Consider the following 23,847-nt stretch of genomic DNA (forward strand, 5'->3'; position numbering starts at 1 on the left):
AATGTTCTGCATACATCCAAGGGATAAACTTATGGTGTGGTTCAAATCTTTTATTGTCTGCTTGATTTCTCAATTACAAAGTTGTGTGTTAAAATCGCTATGATGATGGATGTCATTCTTGTGTTTGTCAACTTTCATTTTATACATTTTTATGCAATGTCTACACAGTTTTTCTGTATTCAAGTTGGTATATATTGTTCAGTGGCATGTCACTTGGCAGTTGTTTAATAATGTCAATTCTATCAGTAGCCTTGTAAAAGCTCCTCAAAAGGTAGACTGCACCTTTCAATATATTGAAATCCTCAAATTAGAAAGTCTGAACATTTTAGGCACCAAATGTGAGAGAAAAAGTAATCCAAACATAACTCTCTCACTCTTTCCTTTAATCAGCTCTCTTTCCCAGTAGGAAACAAAGAGCAAAAGAAGTATATTCTGAATTCTGTCCCATTTACAGGTGGCAGCCTAATGGGAAGACTGGGCAATTATTTGCAAGGCTGAGTTAAAGGATTTACCCTGTTTGAACAGCTGCATTCAGACCCTGAGCTCCCTTCCAGAACCCTTCAATAGGTATGAGCCCAGTCAATGCAAAATAAATAAATAAATAAATAAATAAATAAATAAAAGCAATATACAAACTAGAGTCTGTAGTTAACAGTAACATTGTTAGTTGCTTCATTAATTGTAACAAAGGCAAAGGCAATATACCAAAGCTAAATGTCTATAAGAGGGGAATATAAAGGAGTGGTATGGGATTTTTGGTGTTGCTGTTGTCTGACCTTTTCATTGTATATTATTGTTCTAGTTTGCTAATGCTACTGGAATGCAAAACACTAGAAATGGATTGGCTTTTTAAAAAGGGGGTTTATTTGGTTGCACAGTTACAGTCTTAAGGCCATAAAGTATCCAAGGTAACACATCAACAATTGGGTACCTTTGCTGGAGGATGGCTAATGGTGTCCGGAAAACCTCTGTTAGCTGGAAAGGCATGTGGCTGGCATCTGCTCCAAGTTCTGGTTTCAAAAGGGCTTTCTCCCAGGAGGTTCCTCTCTAGGCTGCAATTCCTGTTCAAAATGTCACTCTCAGTTGCTCTTGGGGCATTTTTCCTCTCTTAGCGTCTCCGGAGCAAGAGTCTGCTTTCAATGGCCATCTTCAAACTGTCTCTCATCTGCAGCTACACTCTCAGCTTCCGTGCATTCTTCAAATTGTCCTTCCTGGCTGTGGCAAGCTTGCTCCTTCTGTCTGAGCTTATATAGTGCTCCAGTAAATTAATCAAGGCCCATGCTGAATAGGCAGAGCCACACCTCCGTGGAAATTATCCAATCAGAGTTATCACCCACAGTTGGGTGGAGTGCATTTCCATGGAAACAACCTAATCCAAACGTTCCAACTTAATCTCCACTAATATGTCTGACCCACAAGATTGCATCAAAGAACATGGCTTTTTCTGAGGGATGTAATATACATAAACTGGTACAATTATTTTATTTTTATTTTCCTTCATTTATTTTTTATTCTTCACTTTCTTTCTCCTCTTCCTCTTTCTTTGTGGAAGAAATGGAAATATCCTCATAAAGAATGTGGTGGTGAATGCATAACTATGTGATTATGCCAGGAATCATTGATTGTTTACTTAGGATGGATTGTATAGGGTGTGAATAAAACTGCTTAAAAAATAAAGAGGGATACAAGTGCTGGAGAAAATGTGGAGAGAGGTATGTACCTATTCCCTGTTGTTGGGGAAGTAGAATGGTACAGCCCATCTGGAAGGCAGTGTGGTGGTTCCACAGGAAGCTAACTATGGGGTTGCCATATGGTCCTGCATCCCCATTATTGGATATTTACTTGGAAGAACTGAGAGCAGGGACAGGAATGGACATTGCACACTGTTGTTTATGGCGATCTCACCCCCTGTTCAAAGTTCCATGTAATTATGGTGTTTGAATAAACTGACCATACAAGTTAAATTATATAGTGTGCTACAGAATAGGGGGTAAGATCTTGTTGGTTTGGACAGGTTACTGTGAAGCCCCAATACATCCCAGAGTAATCTGAGCAGAGAATAAGAAGTATTTGCAAAGCTCCCTTGTGGGACTGGGAGAAAATGTGGTACTATTAAACTTCCCTACCTGAGCAATTCCTGATATTCTTGCGAGCATTGGGGACTGCCAGTTTAGTAGGCTGAGCCCTTGATCTTGGGACTTGCCCTTATGAAGCTTGTTACTGCAAAGGAGAGGCTAGGCCTATTTATAATTGTGCCTAAGAGTCACCCCCAGAGAACCTCTTTTGTTGCTCAGATGTGGACTCTCTCTCTCTAAGCCAACTCTGCAGGTAAAGTCACTGCCCTCCCCACTACTTGGGACATGACTCCCAGGGGTGTAAATCTCCCTGGCAACATGGGACATGACTCCCAGGGATGAGCCAGGACCCAGCATCATAGGATTGAGAAAACCTTCTGGACCGAAAGGGGGAAGAGAAATGAAACAAAATAAAGTTTCAGTGGCTGAGAGATTTCAAATGGAGTCAAGAGGTCATTCTGGAGGTTATTCTTATGCATTATTTAGATATCCCTTTTTTGGATTTAGTGTATTGAAAGAGCTAGAAGGAAATACCTGAAACTGTTGAACTGCAACACAGTAGCCTTGACTTTTGAAGCCATTTGTATAACTATATAGCTTACATGGTGTGACTATGTGATTGTGAAAACCTTGTGGCTAACACTCCCTTTATCCAGTGAATGGACAGATGAGTAGAAAATCGGGGACAAAAGGTAAATGAATAATAGGGGCAAAGGAGTTATGAGATGTTTTGGGTGTTCTTTTTCACTTTTATTTTTAATTATTATTATTTTTTTTTTGAGTAATGAAAATGTTCAAAAATTGATTGTGGTGATGAATGCACAACTATATGGTGATACTGTGAACATCTGATTGTATGTACACTTCGGATGATTGTATGGTATGTGAATATATCTCAATAAAATTGCCTTTTTTTAAAAAAAGGATGAGCCCATTTAGACTATGCCAACCAGTGGGTTGTCACCCACTTCTGGGGTTTGAGGAGGCAACAAAACTGAAGATATCTTTGAATGACTTTGCCCTTGAGTTGGAAACAGGTCTTGGGAGTCCAGTGGTTTGTATCACATCTTCCCATTGAAAGTCAAGACTGGGAGACAGAAGGTGAGATGTGACCAAATGGCTTCACTTCCCATGGTTGGAAAAGTTTGAACCAGCTCCAGGCATACTAGAGGGAGAGGCTCCTGGCAGGGGGCAGGGGGCATCTCTCAAGAAACAGAACACTGAAGAAGCACAGGGGCTCTGCCTGAGGATACGAGGTGGTAGGATGCTAACAGAGAACGCAGAGGCCTAACCACTGGCCTCTCTTGTGTTGGGTAAACGCCTCTATAAAAGGGTTTGACCTTCTAACAGGAAAGGGCCCTCCATCACTCTCTAGAGGATACCAAGCCTGGGTGTGCCCAAAGAGGCTTCCCAAGCAGAGGCTTCCCATGCAGGCACACCAAGGGCATGTGCCAAGTTCTCAGGCCCGACCTGGTCGAGGGTCTAGCAGCCCTCCATGAGATCTGGAGAGCAGGTGCTGGAACATGAGACATTGGCAACTGCCAGCCTCCAAAGGGGTGAGATGCTTAGACAGAAAGTTTGTGTGCTCTTAAAAAGAAAGGAAGAGGTGATGCTGAGGAACCAGCATGAGTTAGATCATATGAACCAAATAACTGAAACTGGCTCATTTTCTTTTGTAGTGATAGAATTCATATTGTATGGAAGAGATAATTTTTAAGCACCTCCCATATGCAGCCACCATGCTAGAGGATTTCCGTCAGCTCATTTACTCCTATGGCCCCCTTGTGAGGAAGACATCTTCCTGTTTCACAGACGAGGACACTGAAGCAGAGTGGTCACTTGCCACAAGTCACATCACTTGGGAAGCTAAGATTTGAACGTGGATCTGTTTGAATGCAGAACCTGAGTAACTTCACTACACCATGTGGGTTCCAGAGAGGTTGAAAAAAAGGGGGCAAATGTTAAACCTGAAGACTTAAGGAGGAGCATGTGAAGCAGGATTAGATGTCCAATGCTAGCTCCACCAGGCAGAACGAGAATCAGTGAGGGGAAGCTACAGGGAAGCAGATTTCAACTTGTAATGTTCCCACGGTTAGAAATGTTCAAAATGAAATGTGCCAGACGGCTTTTATTAAGGGATTGGCTAACTAAATTATGCCATATTAATCCAGCCAGCTGCTCAAAATTATATTCAAGAATTTAAATTGATGGACAAATGCTCAAGTACAAAGACTGAAAAAGATAAAAAATAAAAACTATACATACATGATTCCAGAATAAAATTTAAAAAAACAACACATGTACTGTACAACATGAAGGGTGAAACTTCATGTAAACCATGGACTATAGTTAATAGTATGATGGTATTGTTTCATAAATTGTGACAGAGGTACCACACTAATGCAAAGTGTTAATAATAGAAAACTGTGTGTGTTGAGGAGGGAGATTTATACGGGGGGAAAAACAAACACAAATACTTGATATAAGAAGTTTTAACATTTTGCATTTCTCTAACACTAATATTTTAAATAATACAGCACTGCACTTAAAAAAAAAAAAACTGCCCTGCATACACAATTCCCTATATATGACATGTCCAGAATAGGCAAATCCAAAGACAGAAAGTCGATGGATGGGGTCAGGGGCTGGGAGCAGGAAGGAAGGAATAGACAGTGACTGCTAAACAAGGTTTCTTTGGGGGATGATAAAAATGGTCTGGAATTAGTGGCATTCATTGCACAAGCTTGTGAATATACTAAAAACCACCCAATTGTACACTTTTAAAATGGTGAATTTTATATGTGAATTGTATCTCAAGAAAAAAAGACAATAGGATTGTTAATATATATGTATACATGGGGAGAACACGCTTAATGGGTACAGTTTCTGTTTGGGGTGACAGAAAAGTTTTGGTAATGGATGGTGGTGATGGTAGCACAACATTGTGAATGTAGTTAATAGCACTGAGTTATATATTTGCATGTGGTTAAAATGGGAAATTTTTATGTTGAATATGTTAATAAAAATTTAAAAGACACCACCATAGAACTATGCAACACAAAGAATGAAACCTAACATGAACTGTGGACTTTAGTTAATAATAAAATTATAATAACATTGGTTTATCAACTATAACAAATGCACCACACTACTGCCAAATGGTAATGACAGGGAAAATGGAGGGTGGGGGAGACAGGAGGGCAACGGATATATATGGGAACTCTGTATTTTCCCCACTTTTTCTGTAAACCTACAATTGCTCTAAAAAATAAAGTCTAATAAAAAATATACTCGATACGTTATTGTATATAATAAAGAATATTATACTTCATTTCTAAAAAACTATACATAACAGTAAAATCCTAATTTTGTAAACTACGTCTGCATCATGATAAAAAAAATATGGAAAGGTTTTTTATAACATGTTAACTAGTTTATATGGTAATGTGGATACTCAATAACACACATTTTATACAATAAACAGCATTTCTTGTAAGAATCAGAAAAATGCTTTTGTGAAAATGGGAATGGGCTGCCTGTTGAGGTAGCAAGCTTCTTGTCAGTGGAAATATTCTAAAAAGATCGAGAACCACCCAATCTGGAAGCTTTCATCTGGCAGAAGTTTTACCTACAACACACAATCTAGTCCTTTCCAACTAAAATATCACTTTCTAATTATATTTTATTTTCAATTTTTTGAAGGAAGAAAAGTACTTATAATCCACTATCTCAAAGCTTGATTCTGATTATCAGTCTGTAAGGCAAAAAAGCTACCTTCTAGAAGTGCAGTAACTGAAAAAAAACTCACAACTTGAAGGGTATATTGTGACTCAAAAAGGGAAAAAAAATTAGTTTAAGAGCAAACTCTACATGCTTTTATGCAGCCTGGATAAAAAGATTATGCTGTAACAAAATGTTCAAGAAATTATCTAATAGGGGACTGGATTTCTCCTCTTAGTCTTTGTAAAAGTGAAAATAGAACTTTAAAATTTGAGATAGTAACTCAACGTGGAAATACAGTCTCTCCAAAAGGTTGCTGACACACAGGCTGAACATAAATAATTATTTTAAGAGAAACTTTTTTTTTTCCTTTAACCTAAGTTCAGGGATTGTCAGCAAGATGGGAAGGAAAGCTGGCCTCTCCTTAGCTCCAGCTTGAGGCATAAGCACTCCGGAGCCCGAGCAAATGGCTCCCAATCCTTCGCAGAGGGCTGGGCAGTAGGAGAGGAGAAGCACTAAGCTATTTTAAAAAAAGTAAGCTTTATTTCCTTCTAAGGCATCCTGAGTCACTGGGTGCTCCAGCTCCCAGTGCCCGGGAAAGCTCAGCTAGAATCGGAAATGTGTTTTCTGCACTAGAGCTGCTGAAAAACTGGATGACATCATCACTTGGACTGAATCTCTCCCAGGCCCAGTGGTAGCTTCCTATTTCCGTCCCGGGACAGGATGGAAGTCACTTAATTTTGTCAGTTTCTCTGACCCACATTCCAATATTACATCAGTCTTAATAGCAAGTCTAACCTCCACTCCACTCCCAACACGGAGCTGCTGAGATTTTCAAAATCCCATTTGTCAACTCGAAGCACACAGCATCCCCATGCTATTTTGCCTCCTACCCTTTAGGCTGCAATTGCAATCAATTTAAACACCAAGTGATGCCAAGACAAGTTGGCCAGAATCTGAAAATGCCAGACAGGTGGTGTCTAGTCCAATAATCTTATTTGAACAAGGAGGATGTAGAGGCTCCGAGGAAGTAAGGAACCTGCCCAAGGCTACAGAGAAACAAAAGTGGAAGCCAGGCCTAGAGCCTCCGAACACAAGGATCTGTATCCATGCTGGTTCCTTATCCTTGTAGTACGGGCTCCTATTTAGATGTTCCCTGGATATGTGTATCAAGTCCTCTGACCAAAGCAGGGGATTATGTGACTTGTTCCCCTGCTTTTCAGCCCTATCACTGCTTCTGCACAGTAGGAAAGGAAATGGGAGAGGCAGCCTGCAAAGAATCCTTCTGGAAAGAGGTGGTGGCAAGGAAGCAGCCTTTCCTGCTGGGGGACCTTGTCTCGGAGCTGGGGTCTGGGGCAGCACTGATTAAGGGGAAGGTTTCAACTCCAAAGTTCTGAGCAGAAGTCAGGTGTCCCCTGTCCCCCCACCACCCATTTTCCTCAGCTGCCCTGCTCTTGATGCAGCATCTTATTTTCAAAATGTATTCATATACACAAGTCCAACATAGACTTGGGTTAACACTGAGATTATAGGGAAATGAATCATTTTATGGTATAAATTTCCTGCAGGAAACTAGCATGGATACAAGAGATTGGGCCAAGAGACTAGGTTAAAATGTCAGCTGTTAACACCCCAAGCTACTTACAACTAGATTAAGGCTGTCGTGGGATGTGCCCATGGTAGGTCTGGCCCTTCACATTCACCTACAGTCCTGGGGTCCAGGTGAACTACGTTAGAGGGCAGGCAGGGCTTCTTCAGAGCAAAAGGGACAGAAAGCTATGCGAGCTAAAAACCTACACAGTTCGCAGTTAGAGATGAAAGGCTGCAGAAATGTTTATTGAATACAGTGCCAGGTTTATAAATAAAACTTATTTACAATTTCCATAGAGTTGGTCCCCCATCAGAGAGGTGGTTAAATCTCCAAACAGTTTATCTCAAGATTTACAGAAACATTCAAGTGCATCTCCTTTGAAATAGCCATGGTGAAGGGAAACTTCCGTAACAAGAAAACTTCTACCGTCTTTGCTACAGAAGTGTTTAATGAACATTATAGCAGATTTGGAGAAAGAACACACACTCCACCCACGTCACTACTTTCTTATGCCAAGGAGTACAGACAGCAAAGGATTTCTGTCTCCTACAGAACCTCAAGGGTTAAAAAAGAAAACGGTGACTGCCAGCTGAAGAGACAGATTAAGACACATTAGTGGAATCTAGTCACTGCCAAAAGGATACATGTATTTAGGATATACAATAAATAATGCAAATGTTTAAAATAATTGAATGAACAAAGAGCAGACTTGAACCAAATTTACATTCTTTGATTAGGAAGAAGTTTCCAGAATGCTGAGGGGGCTAACAATCTGCTACTCCTCGGATGTGACACAGCAGCTCTAGGCCTACTGGACAGCCATTTGTTACAATATTGTTACAAGTACAATCAGACATGCATTTATAAAGAGAATATAAAAATATGTACAATAGCTAATTTTCAATGTGTTTAAGTTGCTGAAAGACACCAATTAAAACTGTGCAAAAAATTCATTTGTCGAAAAATCAGAAAAAGTCTTCCTTGGCAACAGTGCATCAAAAGCCTGTCTGAAATAGCAACATACATTTGCCTTGCTCAACACCTACCCCAAACAGATGGAGAACAACCTAGGAAAGTGTTTGCCAAGTACTCAGTTTTTTTTTTATGGCAAGTCTCAGGCTAAAGCGGGATGCCAGTTAAACTAGTCACTTTTATATCTATATATATATGTATATATTTATAGAGCAGTTAGAAGTAGGGGGCAAGAGTTTACAGGAAGGTGCTAACTAAACCAACTTTAATAAGAGCATTGCCACGACACCCAGCTACCACCTCTCGCAATGCCACATGAACTGCAAATACTCAACCCCTGGGCCGGTCGTCCCCCCAAGTGCCAGGGGAAAGGCAACATCGGATTCCTCCTCACCTCTGCACCAACTGGAACTCAGCGTTCCCTGGGGGGAAGGTTTCTGATTTCCAAACAGGATCCTGGCCATATGAGAATCTGGTCTTTTAGGACATGCCATGGGACCGCTAAAATGGAGTCCACCCAGCTTCTAAGAGACTTAGTGAAAGACTAAGATAGAAAGAGAAGTAAAAACACATCAAACCATCACTCCTCCAACCCCTCTTTAAAACTACCAAGAAGTCATCAACCACAGGCTAAAACCTGAGACTGGGTCAAAAGTCAGGCTATTTGACCCTGAAACATCCAGGCCACTTAACCTATTCAAACACCTCTTGCAGACATCCTAGGAGCCCTCTATCCTTCCTATCTCACCACAAGCAGAAGCCCCACAGTATTCTCAGAATTTCAGGGAATTGTGAGGGCCAATATGGAGTTCAGATTGTCAACCTCCCCCTACCAACCACCCAGTCTAAGGACCAGTAGCAGAAGCAGCAGGTGGGGTGTCTCTCCACTGCTCTGACCCACCCCTCTGGCAGAAAACCTAAAAAGCTGCAAATTGCCAGAGAGACAGGGAGTAGGAGAAGAAGCAAAGGGTCTCAATAAATCAGCCCTGAATGCACCTGTTTGGCTGCCAAGAGCTCCTCACTGCCTCGCTGGTAGCCTGCAACTGTTCCCTGGCAAATCAAAACCACCCACTCACTCAAAATCCACATCTCCTTGCTAATAAGATACAATCAGTGAACACCACGAAAAATGCACAGCCAGTCTTCATTTGAAAAACAGCACTCTGCTAATATTTCTTTAAGGGGTCTTTTTCAACGTGCCAATCCCACTGAAAAGACCAATACCAGCCTCTTAAGTTTGGGTTACAGGTTTATAATTAGACCCCAAATTCATTCTGGGCTGGAGTCCTACTTTCAAGCTAGGGGTTAGTATTTGTCCTACTTGGGGAGAAAAGCAAAGTCAAGTCAACTTCAAAAACCAAAAACCAAAACAGAAGCAGTAAAAAAAGTCTAAGGTAAACATAATCAAAAATCCAAAGTCATGACTCAAAAGGTGACTGGTAGTGTCTTTTAGAAATGAAGAGACTGGCTTAGAAAGTGACTACTGCTTCTACCACACAGCGAGGATTCAATTACACACAATAAACCATGTCTCTTATACAGACGATCTCCAGTAGTTACATAAAACAAGTAATCTGCAGCACGATTAAGAACCCTTAAATACGTGCTTGAGAGTGGTTTCTTCCTTCCTTAAGAGCTCTACTATCTGAATAGATCTTTAAAAGTTACCATATTTCACGTGCATGCACACGTATGTACACACACACACCCCCTCCAGTGAAAACACAACTAGCCCTCCACATCAATCAACAGGGTGAAGCAGTCACATCTGCTTGGTTTCAGGCAGGGCTTGGGCCTCAGAGGTTGGTGTGGGGAACTCTTGGAGGGAGGGAAACCCAAGGCTGGGCTGCGGGCATTTAATTGGGTGCTGGCCTCCCCTCCAACTGTCTTGTCCCCGTTTAGATCTCAGCTTTACAAAGCATTTAACACCACTTTAAGTTAACGGTCTTTTTATTGGAAAAAAAAAAAAAAAGACTAGCATTTACAACTCGGAATGGACGGAAATTGTAATTTCTTGAACAGCAATGTTGACGGGCTGTGCTCAAGTCCACAGCCTACTCTGCCGGCTCCAGGTCATGGTTCAGGAGGTTTTAAAATCAGAGAGTCCAAAGATGCTCCCTTGGTAAAGGTTTCTTTTTTAAAAATGTGTGTGGACAGTGACAGCCTGACCCCGTTTCACTCTAGTGCAGAGAACGCGAACCCCACACACGCAGGCACCCTCGGGCTGCGTCACTGCCACCGCGGGTCAGCGTGCACAGAACAAGAGGACCGTCCCACCAGCGGGGCTGTGTCGCCAGAGCTTATCCTTCACCCACTTTTCTGCACATCATCCTGAGGTAAATCAATTTTAAAAAGTATTTTCAGTCAACCAGCGATGACAATTTATGCTAACAAATTGAATAGAACCCTTCTGAATAGGTTTTGAATTTGTTTTTTCATTTTTCGTTTTTAATACAAATGCCTGACTGTGCTCAATCGTCAAGCTGCATGCATGAAAAACTGGCCAGCCCAAACAGTGTATTAATCATTAGCAAATGGAACTTTAAGGAGTCCACTAAGTGCTTCCTTATCATTAAGGTAGTACAAGTATTTATATTGTAAAACGGATGTGTAGCTTGATCTTTAGGGGACAGGACCACCAACCAATACATGCAGATTTTTTTGTGTGTGTGTGGACAGAAGGTACTTTTGACATTCAGTTTTGCTATACAGAAACAGAATGAATAAATGAACTTTTTTTTTTTTTTTTTGCAAGAGGTAAGTAAAAGATTCAATTTGATTCTTCTAGAGGGGGGAAAAGGAGTTGAAAGTAGGTCTTCATTTTGCAGTCATCATCTGTACGAATTCTGAAAAGACAAATAATCATAATTTTTGGTTATCTTCAAAAGTAGCTTTAATGAGCAAAACAGCTCTACTCTGCATAAAGTAAAATCAGTGGACATCTGGTGAAGCAGTTAACTCACTGATAAATCCTAAAGGTAAGACTACTAAATCTAAGCCAAAGAAATTTAGTGTTTTACCTTCATAGTTGACTTGTCCATCCCCATCAATATCTGCTTCTCTGATCATTTCATCTACTTCTTCATCTGTTAGTTTTTCTCCTAAGTTTGTCATGACGTGACGTAGCTCTGCCGCACTGATGTAGCCATTGCCATCCTGTGAACAGTTATTGATGATAGTGGTTCAGCATGGGCAAGTAGGTCTTTTACTTAATTACGCCCTCTCAAGTTACTGCCAACTCGGCTCTCACCAACAATTCTCTGCTCTCCAGTTCCCACCTCTACCTACTAAATACATCCAAGTCGACTGACACAGAAAACGGGGGTGGGGGTGGGAGGTTGGCCTCAAAAGCAGACAGAAATAAAAAATAGCAATCAAGGAACTTGGGGATAGGGAATGGAAAACTAAAACTTAAAATGTACAGGGTTCCTATTTGGAATGATGGAAATGTTTTGGTAATGGAAGCAGTGGTGATCGTAGCCAGACACTGTGAATGTAATTAACTGCACTGAAATGTGGTTAAAAGGGGAAATGTTAGGTTGTATTTATGGTAATAGAATAAAATTTTTAAAAAAATCCTTGGAACTGCACTAAATGAAGAGCAAACCCTAAGTTAAACCATAAACTAGAGTTAATCGTACAACTATAAAAATGTGCTTTTATCAATTGTAACACGTACCACACCAATGGTAGGTGTTAATAATAGGGTGGTATATGGGAATCCTGTATGTTATGCATGATTGTTCTGTAAATCCACAACATTTCTCTAATAAAAAAAAAAATTTCTTTATTATGCAACCCTCAAACAAGGTTACTGCAATAAATCAGGGTACTTGAAAGTGAGATATTGGAGGCTCAGACATTTAGAAGTGTTCTACCCATAAAAGATTAAGAGCTTTTAGAATTGATAGCACAAAAAAAAAAAAAAAAAAAAAAGCCATTCTTAAATACTGCCTGCAATGCAGATGCAGGATTACCTTGTCAAAGACTCGGAATGCCTCACGGATTTCTTCTTCACTGTCTGTGTCTTTCATTTTTCTAGCCATCATGGTCAAAAATTCTGGGAAGTCAATGGTGCCATTACCTCAAATTTAAAACAAAAAGCTCACGTAAACTAAGCATTCCAGGAACACTACTCTGCAGTAAATTTCAGAGCCACTGTTTAGGATGGTTAAGTGCCTTTAGAACTGGATAATTACTTTATTGGGCTGGACCATGTAAAACGGCCATTTTTATAGGTCTGAAATGTTCAAATATTTCACAAGGCAATTTCACATGCTTCAACCTAATACCCAGAATGGCATTTAATGAGGCAAAGAAAGTACACATCTGGATTCATGACCACTGAAGAGGGCTGTATGATTCAAGAGAAAAGGAGCACAGGGCAGTGCAGGCCGAACCTTTCCATTCCCAAGGGAAGCACTCGTGATCACCTTCCCAAGTGAGAGAGAACTGAATCTGCCTTGGGTAGTGATGCTAAGGACCAAAAGAAGGCTTCAAGTTTGGACATTTCCAATATCCTTAGGAGTTCAAGTCTTAGTGGAAATAAGGATTAAGAGAGGGGGAAAACCCAACTGCTATGCCACTGGCCACGAAGTCTTAGAAACGCTTCTCCAGGCTGGTGTTTCTCACCCACATTGAGTCACCTAATGGTTTTCTCCCCCAGCTCAGCACCTTTACTTCTCCACGAGGGCAAGGTGCTGAGTGTGCAATCCAGACTGTTAATGTTTAGGAAACTGTGTCAGAAGAATCTATTCTATAGCCCATACACCAAACAACTCTTTCTCTAAAACTAAGAGTTAGACGAAATCCCTGAAGACAAACTACCAGATTAACAGTTTAACTTGAATTAAAATGGAAAATAAAATTAGAAGGAAAAGTCTCAGGTTACATGACTCACTTTCACCAGTAGCTTTAGATAAAAATAATAATTTAGAGATCCCTTTGGGTCCTTTTGGCCCCCAAAATTTTAATGTTATTGATATTCATCCAAGACAAAATAAATTATCTGACATGGTATCTCAGAGCCACGAGGAGATGAAGCCCTTCGGTATCATCATATTTATTCATTGCAAATACTGTATTCTGTCACCCAGCATAATTTCTCCCATCTCATTTCACCCAATATGAGGACCTAATGCACTTCTCCAAGTTTCCAATGGTTGACACAAAACCAGGAGGGAGCTATCTAAGGTCCTAGATCACTGAGCATCTTAGCAAACAAGAGAAAACTACGGGCAGCCTCTTTCTCCAAATCAATATTGATGGGGAAAGCAATCTTGGGAAGTAGCTTAAATGAGCTGAAACCTTTGTCAAAGAGCTTAACCAAAACCCCTGCTTCTAAAATGTTACCATATTTTTTTAAGTGGCTACTACCAAGTCACTTGAGTGGACTATAAAGTCTGGATCCAAATAGTTTGTATTTTTTAGTGTCCTTAAGAATTTATTACATTCTATAATGTTATTTATCACATTAATATATAGATATGATTTACAGATACATGTGGTTTAGGGTAAGGGGGTATGCTCAAACACTGTTTATTTACTAGTGGAAGTGAGCAATAAAGTCGGCTCTCCACCACTCAAGTCTAGAGGAATGGACACTGGTCAGTGCCGACCACTAGGAGTTACTGGTGGAATCTCCTGCCTTTGCACCTCATGCCTCTTCCCTTCTGGCAGGTTCTCTAGGTCTGTCATCACGCACCCCACCTCCAAGCCTCACCTGATCCTCTGAATCTCTTTGACAAACAGAACTACAGCTTGTGCTATACTTATTTGTAGGTTACCTTCTAAAAATGCTGTTTACCCACTTCACTTGGAGTTCCTCCTCCTCTAACAGGCGGGGCCACAGCTACTGATTTTTATTTTCCCCATAGGACCCAGTGCGGACTCATGGGCCAGTTAATAAAGACTAAGCTGTAGGTCACGGGAAGTAGGAAAAGAACACAGTCATCCAATCCAGGAAAAGTTCTAGATAGTGACGAGGGTGAAGGGCAGGCCCATTGTCTTCTACCGTAATTGTCAATGGCCGCAAGGCAACCACAGAAAGGATCTCTGCACATTTGCTTTGCTCTGGGGACTTGAAAGACAACTTTGCGACATGGCTGAACTTGAATAACACAACACTGGCATTCATTCATAGCTCCAAAGCCCTTACCATCAGCATCCACTTCGTTGATCATATCCTGTAATTCAGCTTCTGTTGGGTTCTGACCCAGTGACCTCATGACAGTTCCAAGTTCCTTTGTTGTGATGGTGCCATCGCCATCTTTATCAAATAGGGAGAAAGCTTCCTTGAATTCTGAAAACAAAAGTTCACCGTTTAGAAAGAAGGCCTTTACTCAACACAGCCACAATACACACTTCCCTGGGGCTTGCCAAAGCAACCTGTTCAAGTTATCAGAAACTGCTTGGTCTTTATCTACCAAAATCAAGACTACAATAGTCCTACCAGCCTGGCCTCCATAAAGCAGCCCAAAAGCAGTTCCATAAAACCATACTATTCTCACATTTTTAAAGAAAGCTAAGCTTGAAGATGCTTGAATTAGTCCTAAATGCAATGTGACACATGAAGTTTGGTCCACAGGTTCCTTAAAACCTTTTCCTATTAAATTTCTACAGTTTCAGAGCAACTTTACAGATTACTAGAGTGTTTTCTCAATACAGCATTCAGAACATATCAGAGGCATTCCTAGTTTCATAAAAAGAAACATTCTCAAAACAAGTCCTCCAGAGAATATTAAAAGCTAAAATCTCAACTACTATAACTCCCCTCCCAATTATTACAATGGTCCTAATGCTCACTTCCATTCATTCCCATTTATTTTAGGATAGCAAGCACAAGCTTTCATGGTGGATTACTAAAAGATCTGTGGCATAAGAATTCTAAACTAAATTTCTGGGTAAAGAGGGTCACTGCAATTTCATTAAATGCAATGCTTTGCACATGTGAAGCACACACAGTCAAATATTTCAGAGTTTTAACAAGTAGGTATTCTCGGTGCCACTTCCTTCCACCATGTTCTCTCCAAAAGACTGGCAGCAAAGAGTAACACCTGGCCTGAATCTTTCTACTTGTTGTTTTATTTGAATAAATCCTTTAAAAACTGCTCAGATTGTAGAGGGGAGGGAACAGAGGAAGACACCAAAACTGAGGCCTCCTTCTGGCCTTCTAGGCACCCCCTGGAGTCCTCGACTTACCAGCAATCTGTTCTTCGGTCAGCTGATCAGCCTGCATGGAGAAAGAAAAGCTTATAATTTAACCCATGACAGTTTGATTGAGAGCAACATAGCTTTTCCAATTATACTTTTAATACTGTGAGATATTAAAAAAAAAAAATCAAACTTAAAAAAAGCAATCGGTTGAAAAATTTAGCATTGTCTTTTAAGGAAAGCAATTAGAATGAAGAGAACCCTTTATGCCATCTTAAAAACAAAGGATGGCACGGAAATGGCAAAATCTGCTGGTTTCGGGTTTTCTTTTCTGGGCCTATGGCTTCCAACATGCTCTGAAGTCTAACTACAAAGGGTCGGTCCATAATTTGAAAAATGGCACCTCTAGTGGCAAGAGCTCCTGTGGCACAGGCTGCAGCTGCAGGCTCTGAGAAAGAGCGCCACCTACTGCACCAGAGACGCCGCAGTCCCTGCCTCCACCCAAGAAGGGACCCAGCACGACACTGCAGCCGCTGCAGCTGGCCACCAGGATGGCATCCAGGGCCAGGCTTTCAGCACACCTTGCACATTATTGCTGCCGGTGCTCCAAATCTTCAAATTCGTGTTACGTAATGCCATTGGGTTGGATTAACAGGCTTTATACCCAGTTTATGAAATACAATTAAGTGGGAAAAATAAGTATATGACAATGGGTTACCCCACAACTTCATTTCCATGCAGTAAATGCTTTCTAGCCTTTTAAATTAGGCAGTTATTTGTTAAAAGCCTACCCTTTACAACAGCTAATGCCTTGGGTCAAATTACCCTCTGATTCAGAAACCAGAATAGAAGTCTTATAATAAAAATTATGTACACAGAGCACTACACGACAGTTATGACTCTATGCCCCTCTCTTTTCTGGAGAAAAGAAACCACCAAGTTGCTGGGGATTATTTACCCAATCCACCTTAAGAATGACATAAGAGTTGTTCATAATAAACACACTTTCCTCCAGCTGGTAATGGCCACCAAGGTAATTCTCACTTGCATTAGCTCTCTCCAACACTGAACCTGTGCCGACAGCCTGGGGAATTCAAGATCTCTAAGAGAGCTAATGTCTATTTTGATCTTAATGAAGGACGTCTAACGAAGTTGGTTACAAAATAAGTCCTAATTCAAGGCTGATGGTATCAAGTTTATTCTAGCTCTTAAAATTGACATTTTCACAGTAGGAATGGTGCGGCAATATACTGATTTGGGCGGAAAAAAACTCGTTTTTTTCCTCTTTATCCCAGTCACCGCAAGCTGATTTTCTTTAAATCAAACGAAGGAGACACGATGATTTACGTAACGCCGAGGCAATGCCTCTCCTGTACAAGGAAGCTCTGCCACACCTCGCGAGAGAACAGTCCCACTTCACCGCAAAAATCACGAGTTGGAGGCATTGGGAGCACCATCTGACTTCCTCAAAAGTGAAATCCCCTCACCCCGCCGCCCAAACCACGCTGGCCTTCGGGGGCAACGGTGCCCATAAACCCTGCTGGGAGCCATCACCCCACCCGCCAAGCCTTATAAAACGCTGCCGGTGATGTCAGTCGTGCCCGCCGACACACCCAGCGAGGCGCACAGTCGCAGCAGGCGATCGAGAAACTGCAGAGAAAGTGGAAACAGTGGAGAGCATCTCCCAGCAGATACGGAGCTGCTGGGAAATTTCGGGCGAGGGGCAAAGAAGCAGGGGCGCGCGCCGAGGACTGGCGGGGGTCGAGGCGTCCCCAGACTGGGGAGGGGGGCTCCGTCCCTCCTCCGCCAGGAGAGCCCCCCACTCCCACTCCGGGGCCGCGCTGCAGGCGGGGGCAAAGGACGCCTCCCGCCTCCCACCCGCCTCTGCTCCCCCAGGCAGTGAGCTCGCCGCGCCGCCGCCTCCTCCCGGAACAGAAACTTTGCGTCTCTAATGGAAACCGAGCCGCGCGCCAGCTCCCTCCTCCCCCGCCCCCTCCCCCCCGCCCCAATTAGCGCAAGCTGAGCGCCTCCCGCGGGAAAGGGCCTCCTGGTGGACCGAGGCTCACGCACGCCTCCACTCCTGCCTTGGGTGGAGGGCTTCGGGGGTGCGAAGGGAGCGAGAGGAGCCCTAGTAAGACCGCAGGGCCCCGCCCCAGGGCGGCCGGGCCGCCGCTTCCGCCCTCTCCGCCCCCCCACCCCGCGCCTTCCTGCCCCCACCCCACCCTTCCCCGGCTCCTTCCTTCCCAGCCCACGCCCGTACGTCGCCCCCCGGGAGGGAGGAGGGGAGAACGGCGAAGAGCGCACCGCGGGGGCCGCCCGGGAAGGGGACCCTGACGGCGGCCCCTCCGCCCCCGAGCAACGTGCGACACCAGCTCTCTCCGGTCCATTCATTCTCCACCGCCCGCCCGACCCGCCTGCCTCCGTGCCTAGGGTGGGGTGGAGGAACGTCTACTTCCCGGCCCCGCCCGGCTGCCCCGCCCCCCTAGGGCCCCGGCCCAGGCGCAGCGTTGCGGACAGCCCGGGTGCGGCGCGCTGGAAGCGGTGGGTGCGGGGCTGGGGGGAGGGGATGGATGCGGAAGGCGCCGGTGCAGCTGCGGCCGGAGCCCCAGCCGGCGGACAGCCTGACAGCCGAGTCCACCTCCAAGGGCGATGGAACCAAAATTTAAATGAGATCCCTGGCAGAAGAAATCAAGATGCAAATCCCAAATGCATCCTTCTTATCCGCAGCTGGAGCGCGAAACCCGAAAAAGAAAGGAAAAAAGAGCCGATCCACCCAAACCCCCAAAAGCAGGACTGAACTAAAAATTTGGGAAGGAAAGAAGCATGGGCAGCTGCTACGCCCGCGTTCGCCACTCCGACCTACCATGGTGCGAGCGAAGGGAGGAAGAGCAGAGGGAGAGAGGGTGGCTGTACCAGCGCAGAGGCTGTGACCGCGGGAGTGCTTCCGCAGTTGCTGCTGCTGGCTGCTGCAAAGGCGCGGTGTGAGCTCTGCACCGTGCCGCCGCCGCCGCCTGCGCCGCTGCCGCCTGCAAATAGCAGCACCACCCCCGCAAGCCTCCCAGAACCACTGCCGAAGTACGAGACAGAGCTCTGCCTTATATATAAGGCTCGCCGTATCCCTCCGCCGCGGCCGCCTCGCGTAGAGTGGAGCTGCGGTAGCCGGACCTTGCCCGTCTGGCCCCGCCCCTCAGCCCGCCCACCTTCCCATCCCCATCCCGCGCGCCCCCGGCGGCTGTTGCGGACTCGGGAGTGGGGCGGAAGGTCTTACAGAGGGGCGCGCGGTCGCGGGCAGGTGCGCGAGGGGACTCACGGTGACGCCCATACGAAGCCTGAGAGAGGACAAAGCGCTCCCATATGTCCGACCTTGGGGCGGTCCTGGGCTTCGGAAGCTGCCCGCCCCTCAACGCCCACCTGTGTGGGACACCCCCCACACTCCCCGCACCACCCCCCCCCCCCCACAAACGCCAGCGTTTCCAACCCCTCTCGCCGGTCCCCGGGATTCCGCCTGCCCTTCGCGGTTGGGTCTCCCGCAGGCCAATTCCTCCCGGGGCAGCTGCGGGAGGGCCTGGGACTGAGGGTGTTCGCGACGGGGGGTGGTGGTGCAGGGGAACTGACCGCACGTTTTCAGCTGCCGAGGAGGAGGGTCTGGAGGGAGCGAGACTGGGCTAGCTTTCCTCGTGGAATAAATAGGTTGGACTTTTTCTTTTTCCTCCAAATTTTGGGGCAATATCTGTGGCAAATTATATATGCTCATTTGCTAAATCTGTGTCATGCTCATATGCTTAGCCAGCCTTATTTTTAATGTTTTACCTTTCCACTGAATTTTTTTTTAGTATGTCTGAATAATATTTCTCCCCTACTGTTTCTGTTCTCTCCTTCCAGTGGAAAATACTATTCATCCTGGCTCCAGTTTTACTGAAGTTAATGTACCTATGCATCTTCTTTATACCTTAAAACCCATGCGTTTTTAAATTTATTTTATTTTCCTGGTCCTGAGAGGGATCCAAATCTATATTCATAAATCCATAGAAACAAAGAAGGGGAAAAATAAATACTTGGAATCTTCTAAGGCACAGCTGGTGCATACTGCTAAATACCTCCACTGTGGAACTAGACCATATTTTAACCTACACCCTTGATTATATTTCTTTTGAAATAGTATTTTATCTTTAAACCCACTAGTGTTTTCAATTTTTCTTAAGCTAGAAAAGACGATTTCAGTCATTAATTTGCAGCCCAGAACTTGTAAAGTCTTAACAAAATGCTGCAGTTTCTTTTCTTGCCAAAGCGGAATGCAGAATTTGATCTTTTGTTTACAGGGCCAGGGCGACAGTTTCAAGTTATCATTTGCTTACTCTTTCAGAGAATGTGGCAGTGTTTTGATTGACATGCTCTGCTAGGAAGGGCTTTGCTTGGTTATGTTTGTTTCTGATGTTGACAGACTCTGCAGAAAGATGTTTTCAAAGAATGTAAAATGTTCAGGCACATTGCACATGCCTCGGGTCTACTCAGGGTAACCTCAGAAAAGAAGTCAGCATCTGTGGAGTCGCTCTTCTTACTGAAGTGCCTTCTGGAATGCCGCAGAAAGAGTGAATGTGCTGTTCAATTTGAAGAGAAGTTGCACTAGCAAACCAGGTAATGGTGCTGTCTTGTCACTGCAAATTATAAGGATATTTATTTACCTTTCAAATCTACACTAAAAAATAATAATACTGTGCTTTCATTAGGAAAAACCCAAGTGGGAATAAAGTGTATGTATTAATGGGAGAGTTGTGAATAAGGAAATAGAGGGAAAGGTACTTACAAAAAGTCAATTTAAGGAATATTTAATAATCCAGTGGGTTACAAGTCTAAATGACCAAACACATCATTAAAACTGCTTCATTCCTAAGAGGATTAATATTTTTTTCTATCAGGCTTTTCATATAGTAGTTAGTTAAATACATTTTTAAACTGCATTGTGTAAGTAGAAGGAAATAATGGCCTAGAAATGAAATGTGTTTAATTATTAAGGATTCACTTCCTTCTAATAGTCTTCAGTTCCTTGTAATTATTTTGGTTAAGTTGCTACAATCTATGTTTTTTGAAAGCCAGCCATTCTCTAAAATAATATTTTTTCCACTGTCCACTTAACCTTATTTCACCCCAATAGAATATAGTGAGACTCTTTTTCATGATTTTACTTGCTAAACACTAGAATTTCTTTAAAAGTAATCATTTTACTTATTAAAATTCATTATTCTAATTCCTCATAGTTTACCAGCTAGAGTTCTCTTTTGGTAATTCTTTAATGTATCAAAGCACATTTTAGCTTTCAAGTCCATTGGGTTTATAATGAGGTCATGCTTTACCCAGTTTTATGGCTAGTTTGACACACTGAAATATAAGAAGGTCAAGTGACTTGCCCAAGATCTTATGGTGAGTCAGTGATGGGCATAAAGTAGAGCTTGAGCGCCTGCTCTGGGGGCTCTAATGTTAGATTATATATGAGTGAAATCATTATCTGAAATTTGTAAAGTTATAATGTTAAGGATTTGTCTATTTCATGCAGTAGATTCTTCTAGCTGACTGCGCAGATGACCACTGGATTTTCACTAAAGTAAAATAGACTCCTTTAAGTGAATAAACCTCCTAATTTATAGAGATATAAACAGTCAGGAAAATAAGTCATGTTATTGTGATATCACAATTCACTGAGAACCAGGAAGCCTATGGAATTTTTCATCATGCTGAGATGAAATTATTTTACATGAAGTTATTTAAATAAAGTAATGTTAAATGGAAGAAACGTAGAAAGAATGAAGCCCTAAGGCAGGAATTTTAGGTTTGAATATCATTTCACTCCACTCTTCCAAGTCTGACAGAAAGAATATAAATGTAATAGATGTACATACCCATATATAAAACAAGAGGTTTCAACTTCATCAATGAATTCCTTATAGTAATAAAACCCTTTGTCTGAAATTATAATATATATTAAAAATATATATGTAAAATATATGTGTATCATATGTGTGTCATGTATATATTGAAGATGAAGAGGGCAAATGGGGAAATAGAAATGGTTTAAATATAAAAATAAGATTTACTGAAAATTAACAATAGCTAGGCATTGTGCTAAATGCATGTATTATTTCATCCTCTTACCCACCCTGAAAGGCAAGTATCATTAATTGTCCTTATGAGGAAACTGAGGCACTGAGAAATTCAGGTTACTTGACAATTTAAGTGGTAGAACTCCAAAATCTAGATCAGAGCCCAAGAATTTAAGCATTACATGATAACTATCTCCTATAGTTGAATGAATTATTTTTATTTTTAATTTAATTTTTCCAGGGGAGTAATAAGGATTAAGATTAAAATTTGGTCTCTAAAGAGATACTTTTTATCCAGGGATTTAAAATTAAAATAAGAACACAAAAATGTAGTAATGGCTCCATCTCCCACACATGGAGCAGAGTGTTTGTGAAAGAAAACCCAAAGCAAAATATTGCATTGTGATGTTCTAGCTGGAGGAAATCTCTCATTTTGCAGATGAGGCCTAGAGAGGTAAGGAGACTTGCCTCCTATCCAACATTCAATTGATGACTTGAGGCTTTATCAAAGAAGTTGAGGCCTCCCTAAGCCCAGTCTTGTTCCATAGACAGACTGTCTCTCCAGGTGTTGGTATTTTAAATTTGTCTTACCAAATTGTCTCCAGAGTACAATCTGATTTTAAAACACCAATTAGTACAAAACAGAAATATAGAGCAGATTTTTTACTAGCATATATTCAGACAATTTATTTACATATTTAAATGTCTCAGAACAATGCTCTATTTTAACAATATTTATTGTATTCACACCCTTCTAGGCAGATAAAAAAAAAAATCCTTGCCTTCATGGAGCATACATTCTTGTGAGACAATGACTCTGCATGTGAGTGCATATCTGTGCATACATGTGCTTGATGGTCAGTTGGTTTGATGGTTTTTACAGAAGAACCAGCCCAAATTCATTCACAGCATGTAACTATAGTCTGTTGTGTCTCCACGGAAGGGATTTTCCTCAAGAAATATACAATTCCACACCAGAGCCCCTCCCCTGAACTGTTTCACAGGAAAACAAATCTTGTCTTCTACATCTCCACCAGCCCCAGCTCTCTCCTTTTCTGCCTTGTAGCCCAGTAGAACTTTGATGACTATCTGCTGTTTGAGATTCTCTACATTCCTAATCTCCAACAGCAAGAACATATTCTTGCTGTTTACAAGTAGATTGACCTTTCGTTAAATTTTATGTAGGATTCGTATAAAAGCTTCATCTTTATTATCTCCATCAACAAATTACGTACTTTACCTCATTAATTTTCCATTTTAAATTTTGCTGTTGTCTTTTATGAGTGACTCTTATAGGTAAGGAATAGACGGAGAATTCTTATACAATATTGAAATTTGAAAACTTTACCATCCAAAAAATAACAAGCAAGTGTTAGGCCATGACTACATATCATGAGAAAAACATTATCAGTTTAGCAAATAGGGTGTCTGTTGAGTGTCCCAGGATTTTAAGAGAATCATAGCCAGACTAAATGTTCTGCTGTGTGTCCCAGGTTGCAGTGTTTATCTGTCTATTTAGTTAATGATCGAAAGGTGCAATATTTTCAAACCGCGCCATAAACCTTGAGTTGCATACCCCAGTCTTGCCTCTTTTTTTAATGCTTCCCATTGTTCAGCAGAGGACAGATTCTGCCCTCCATTCACCGGGCTTGTGCTTGTTTTGCTAGTAGCTGTGGTGATGGATTTGCACTCTTCTATTCCCTCCCTGGCCTGGTCCACCCTTGTGACCAAGGTCATGAATATGCAACACGGCAAGCTGGGGTCAGAGATAGAAAATGGAGCAAAATAGTTGGCCAGTAAAGAGACTGGACCCATGACTTGGCCTTCATTAGCTCTGTACACGTACTTTAACCAACTGAGCTCTTAAGTAACAGGCAGCCAATGGTTTCACAGAACTTAGGAACCGAGTATGTGAATTCAGATTCTAAAATACCCAATGGGATAAAATCACAGTTTTGTGCTTTAGTTGTTTACACTAAATCAAGCTGACTTTTTTTGGGGGGGGGGGGGGCGGTAGATTGCAGCTGACCTACAGAGCAGTGTATTCTGAAAGTCATATTTTGGAAATTCTTTTGTCACCATTTTCCCCACATTTATCCAAAAGCCAAATGCAAAGATAACTTTAATCTGCATCCAAACAATAACAAGCAACTTCTCATTTCTCCTGCATATGCTAGAGAACAAACCCCGAGAGCAGGTCTAAGACTATCTTAGTACATGCAGCAACAGGCATCTGGCAGCT

At 42.4% G+C, this 23,847-nt stretch overlaps 1 protein-coding gene across 2 annotated transcripts; it reads right to left on the reverse strand.

The window, feature by feature from the left end:
• Positions 1-7,606: 7,606 nt before the first annotated feature.
• Positions 7,607-18,584, reverse strand: CALM1 (calmodulin 1). Of its 2 annotated transcripts, XM_037832070.1 has the most exons (6): positions 18,374-18,584; positions 15,559-15,589; positions 14,516-14,659; positions 12,336-12,442; positions 11,379-11,514; positions 7,607-11,204 (listed from the first exon to the last, which is right to left on the reverse strand). In XM_037832070.1, exons 1-6 carry the CDS (start codon positions 18,374-18,376, stop codon positions 11,176-11,178), a joined length of 450 nt encoding a protein of 149 aa, XP_037687998.1. In that variant the 5' UTR covers positions 18,377-18,584; the 3' UTR covers positions 7,607-11,175. The 2 variants fall into 2 exon arrangements, with proteins under 2 accessions (XP_037687998.1, XP_037687997.1); XM_037832069.1 differs by lacking the exon at positions 18,374-18,584 and having other exon boundaries at positions 15,559-15,595.
• Between the last annotated feature and the right edge of the window lie 5,263 nt (positions 18,585-23,847).

Source organism: Choloepus didactylus, chromosome 4, assembly GCF_015220235.1.
Source record: "Choloepus didactylus isolate mChoDid1 chromosome 4, mChoDid1.pri, whole genome shotgun sequence".
NCBI classification, from domain to species: domain Eukaryota; kingdom Metazoa; phylum Chordata; class Mammalia; order Pilosa; family Megalonychidae; genus Choloepus; species Choloepus didactylus.

Bases quoted from the DNA above. Each gene is read 5' to 3' on its own strand.
- CALM1 (XM_037832069.1), bottom strand. From the start codon at position 15,595: ATGCAGGCTGATCAGCTGACCGAAGAACAGATTGCTG. The intron at 12,443-14,515 runs GTAAGGGCTTTG...TTTAAATTTGAG, and splicing joins CAACGAAGTGGATGCTGATG to GTAATGGCACCATTGACTTC. The intron at 11,515-12,335 runs GTAATCCTGCAT...AACTGTTCACAG, and splicing joins CATTCCGAGTCTTTGACAAG to GATGGCAATGGCTACATCAG.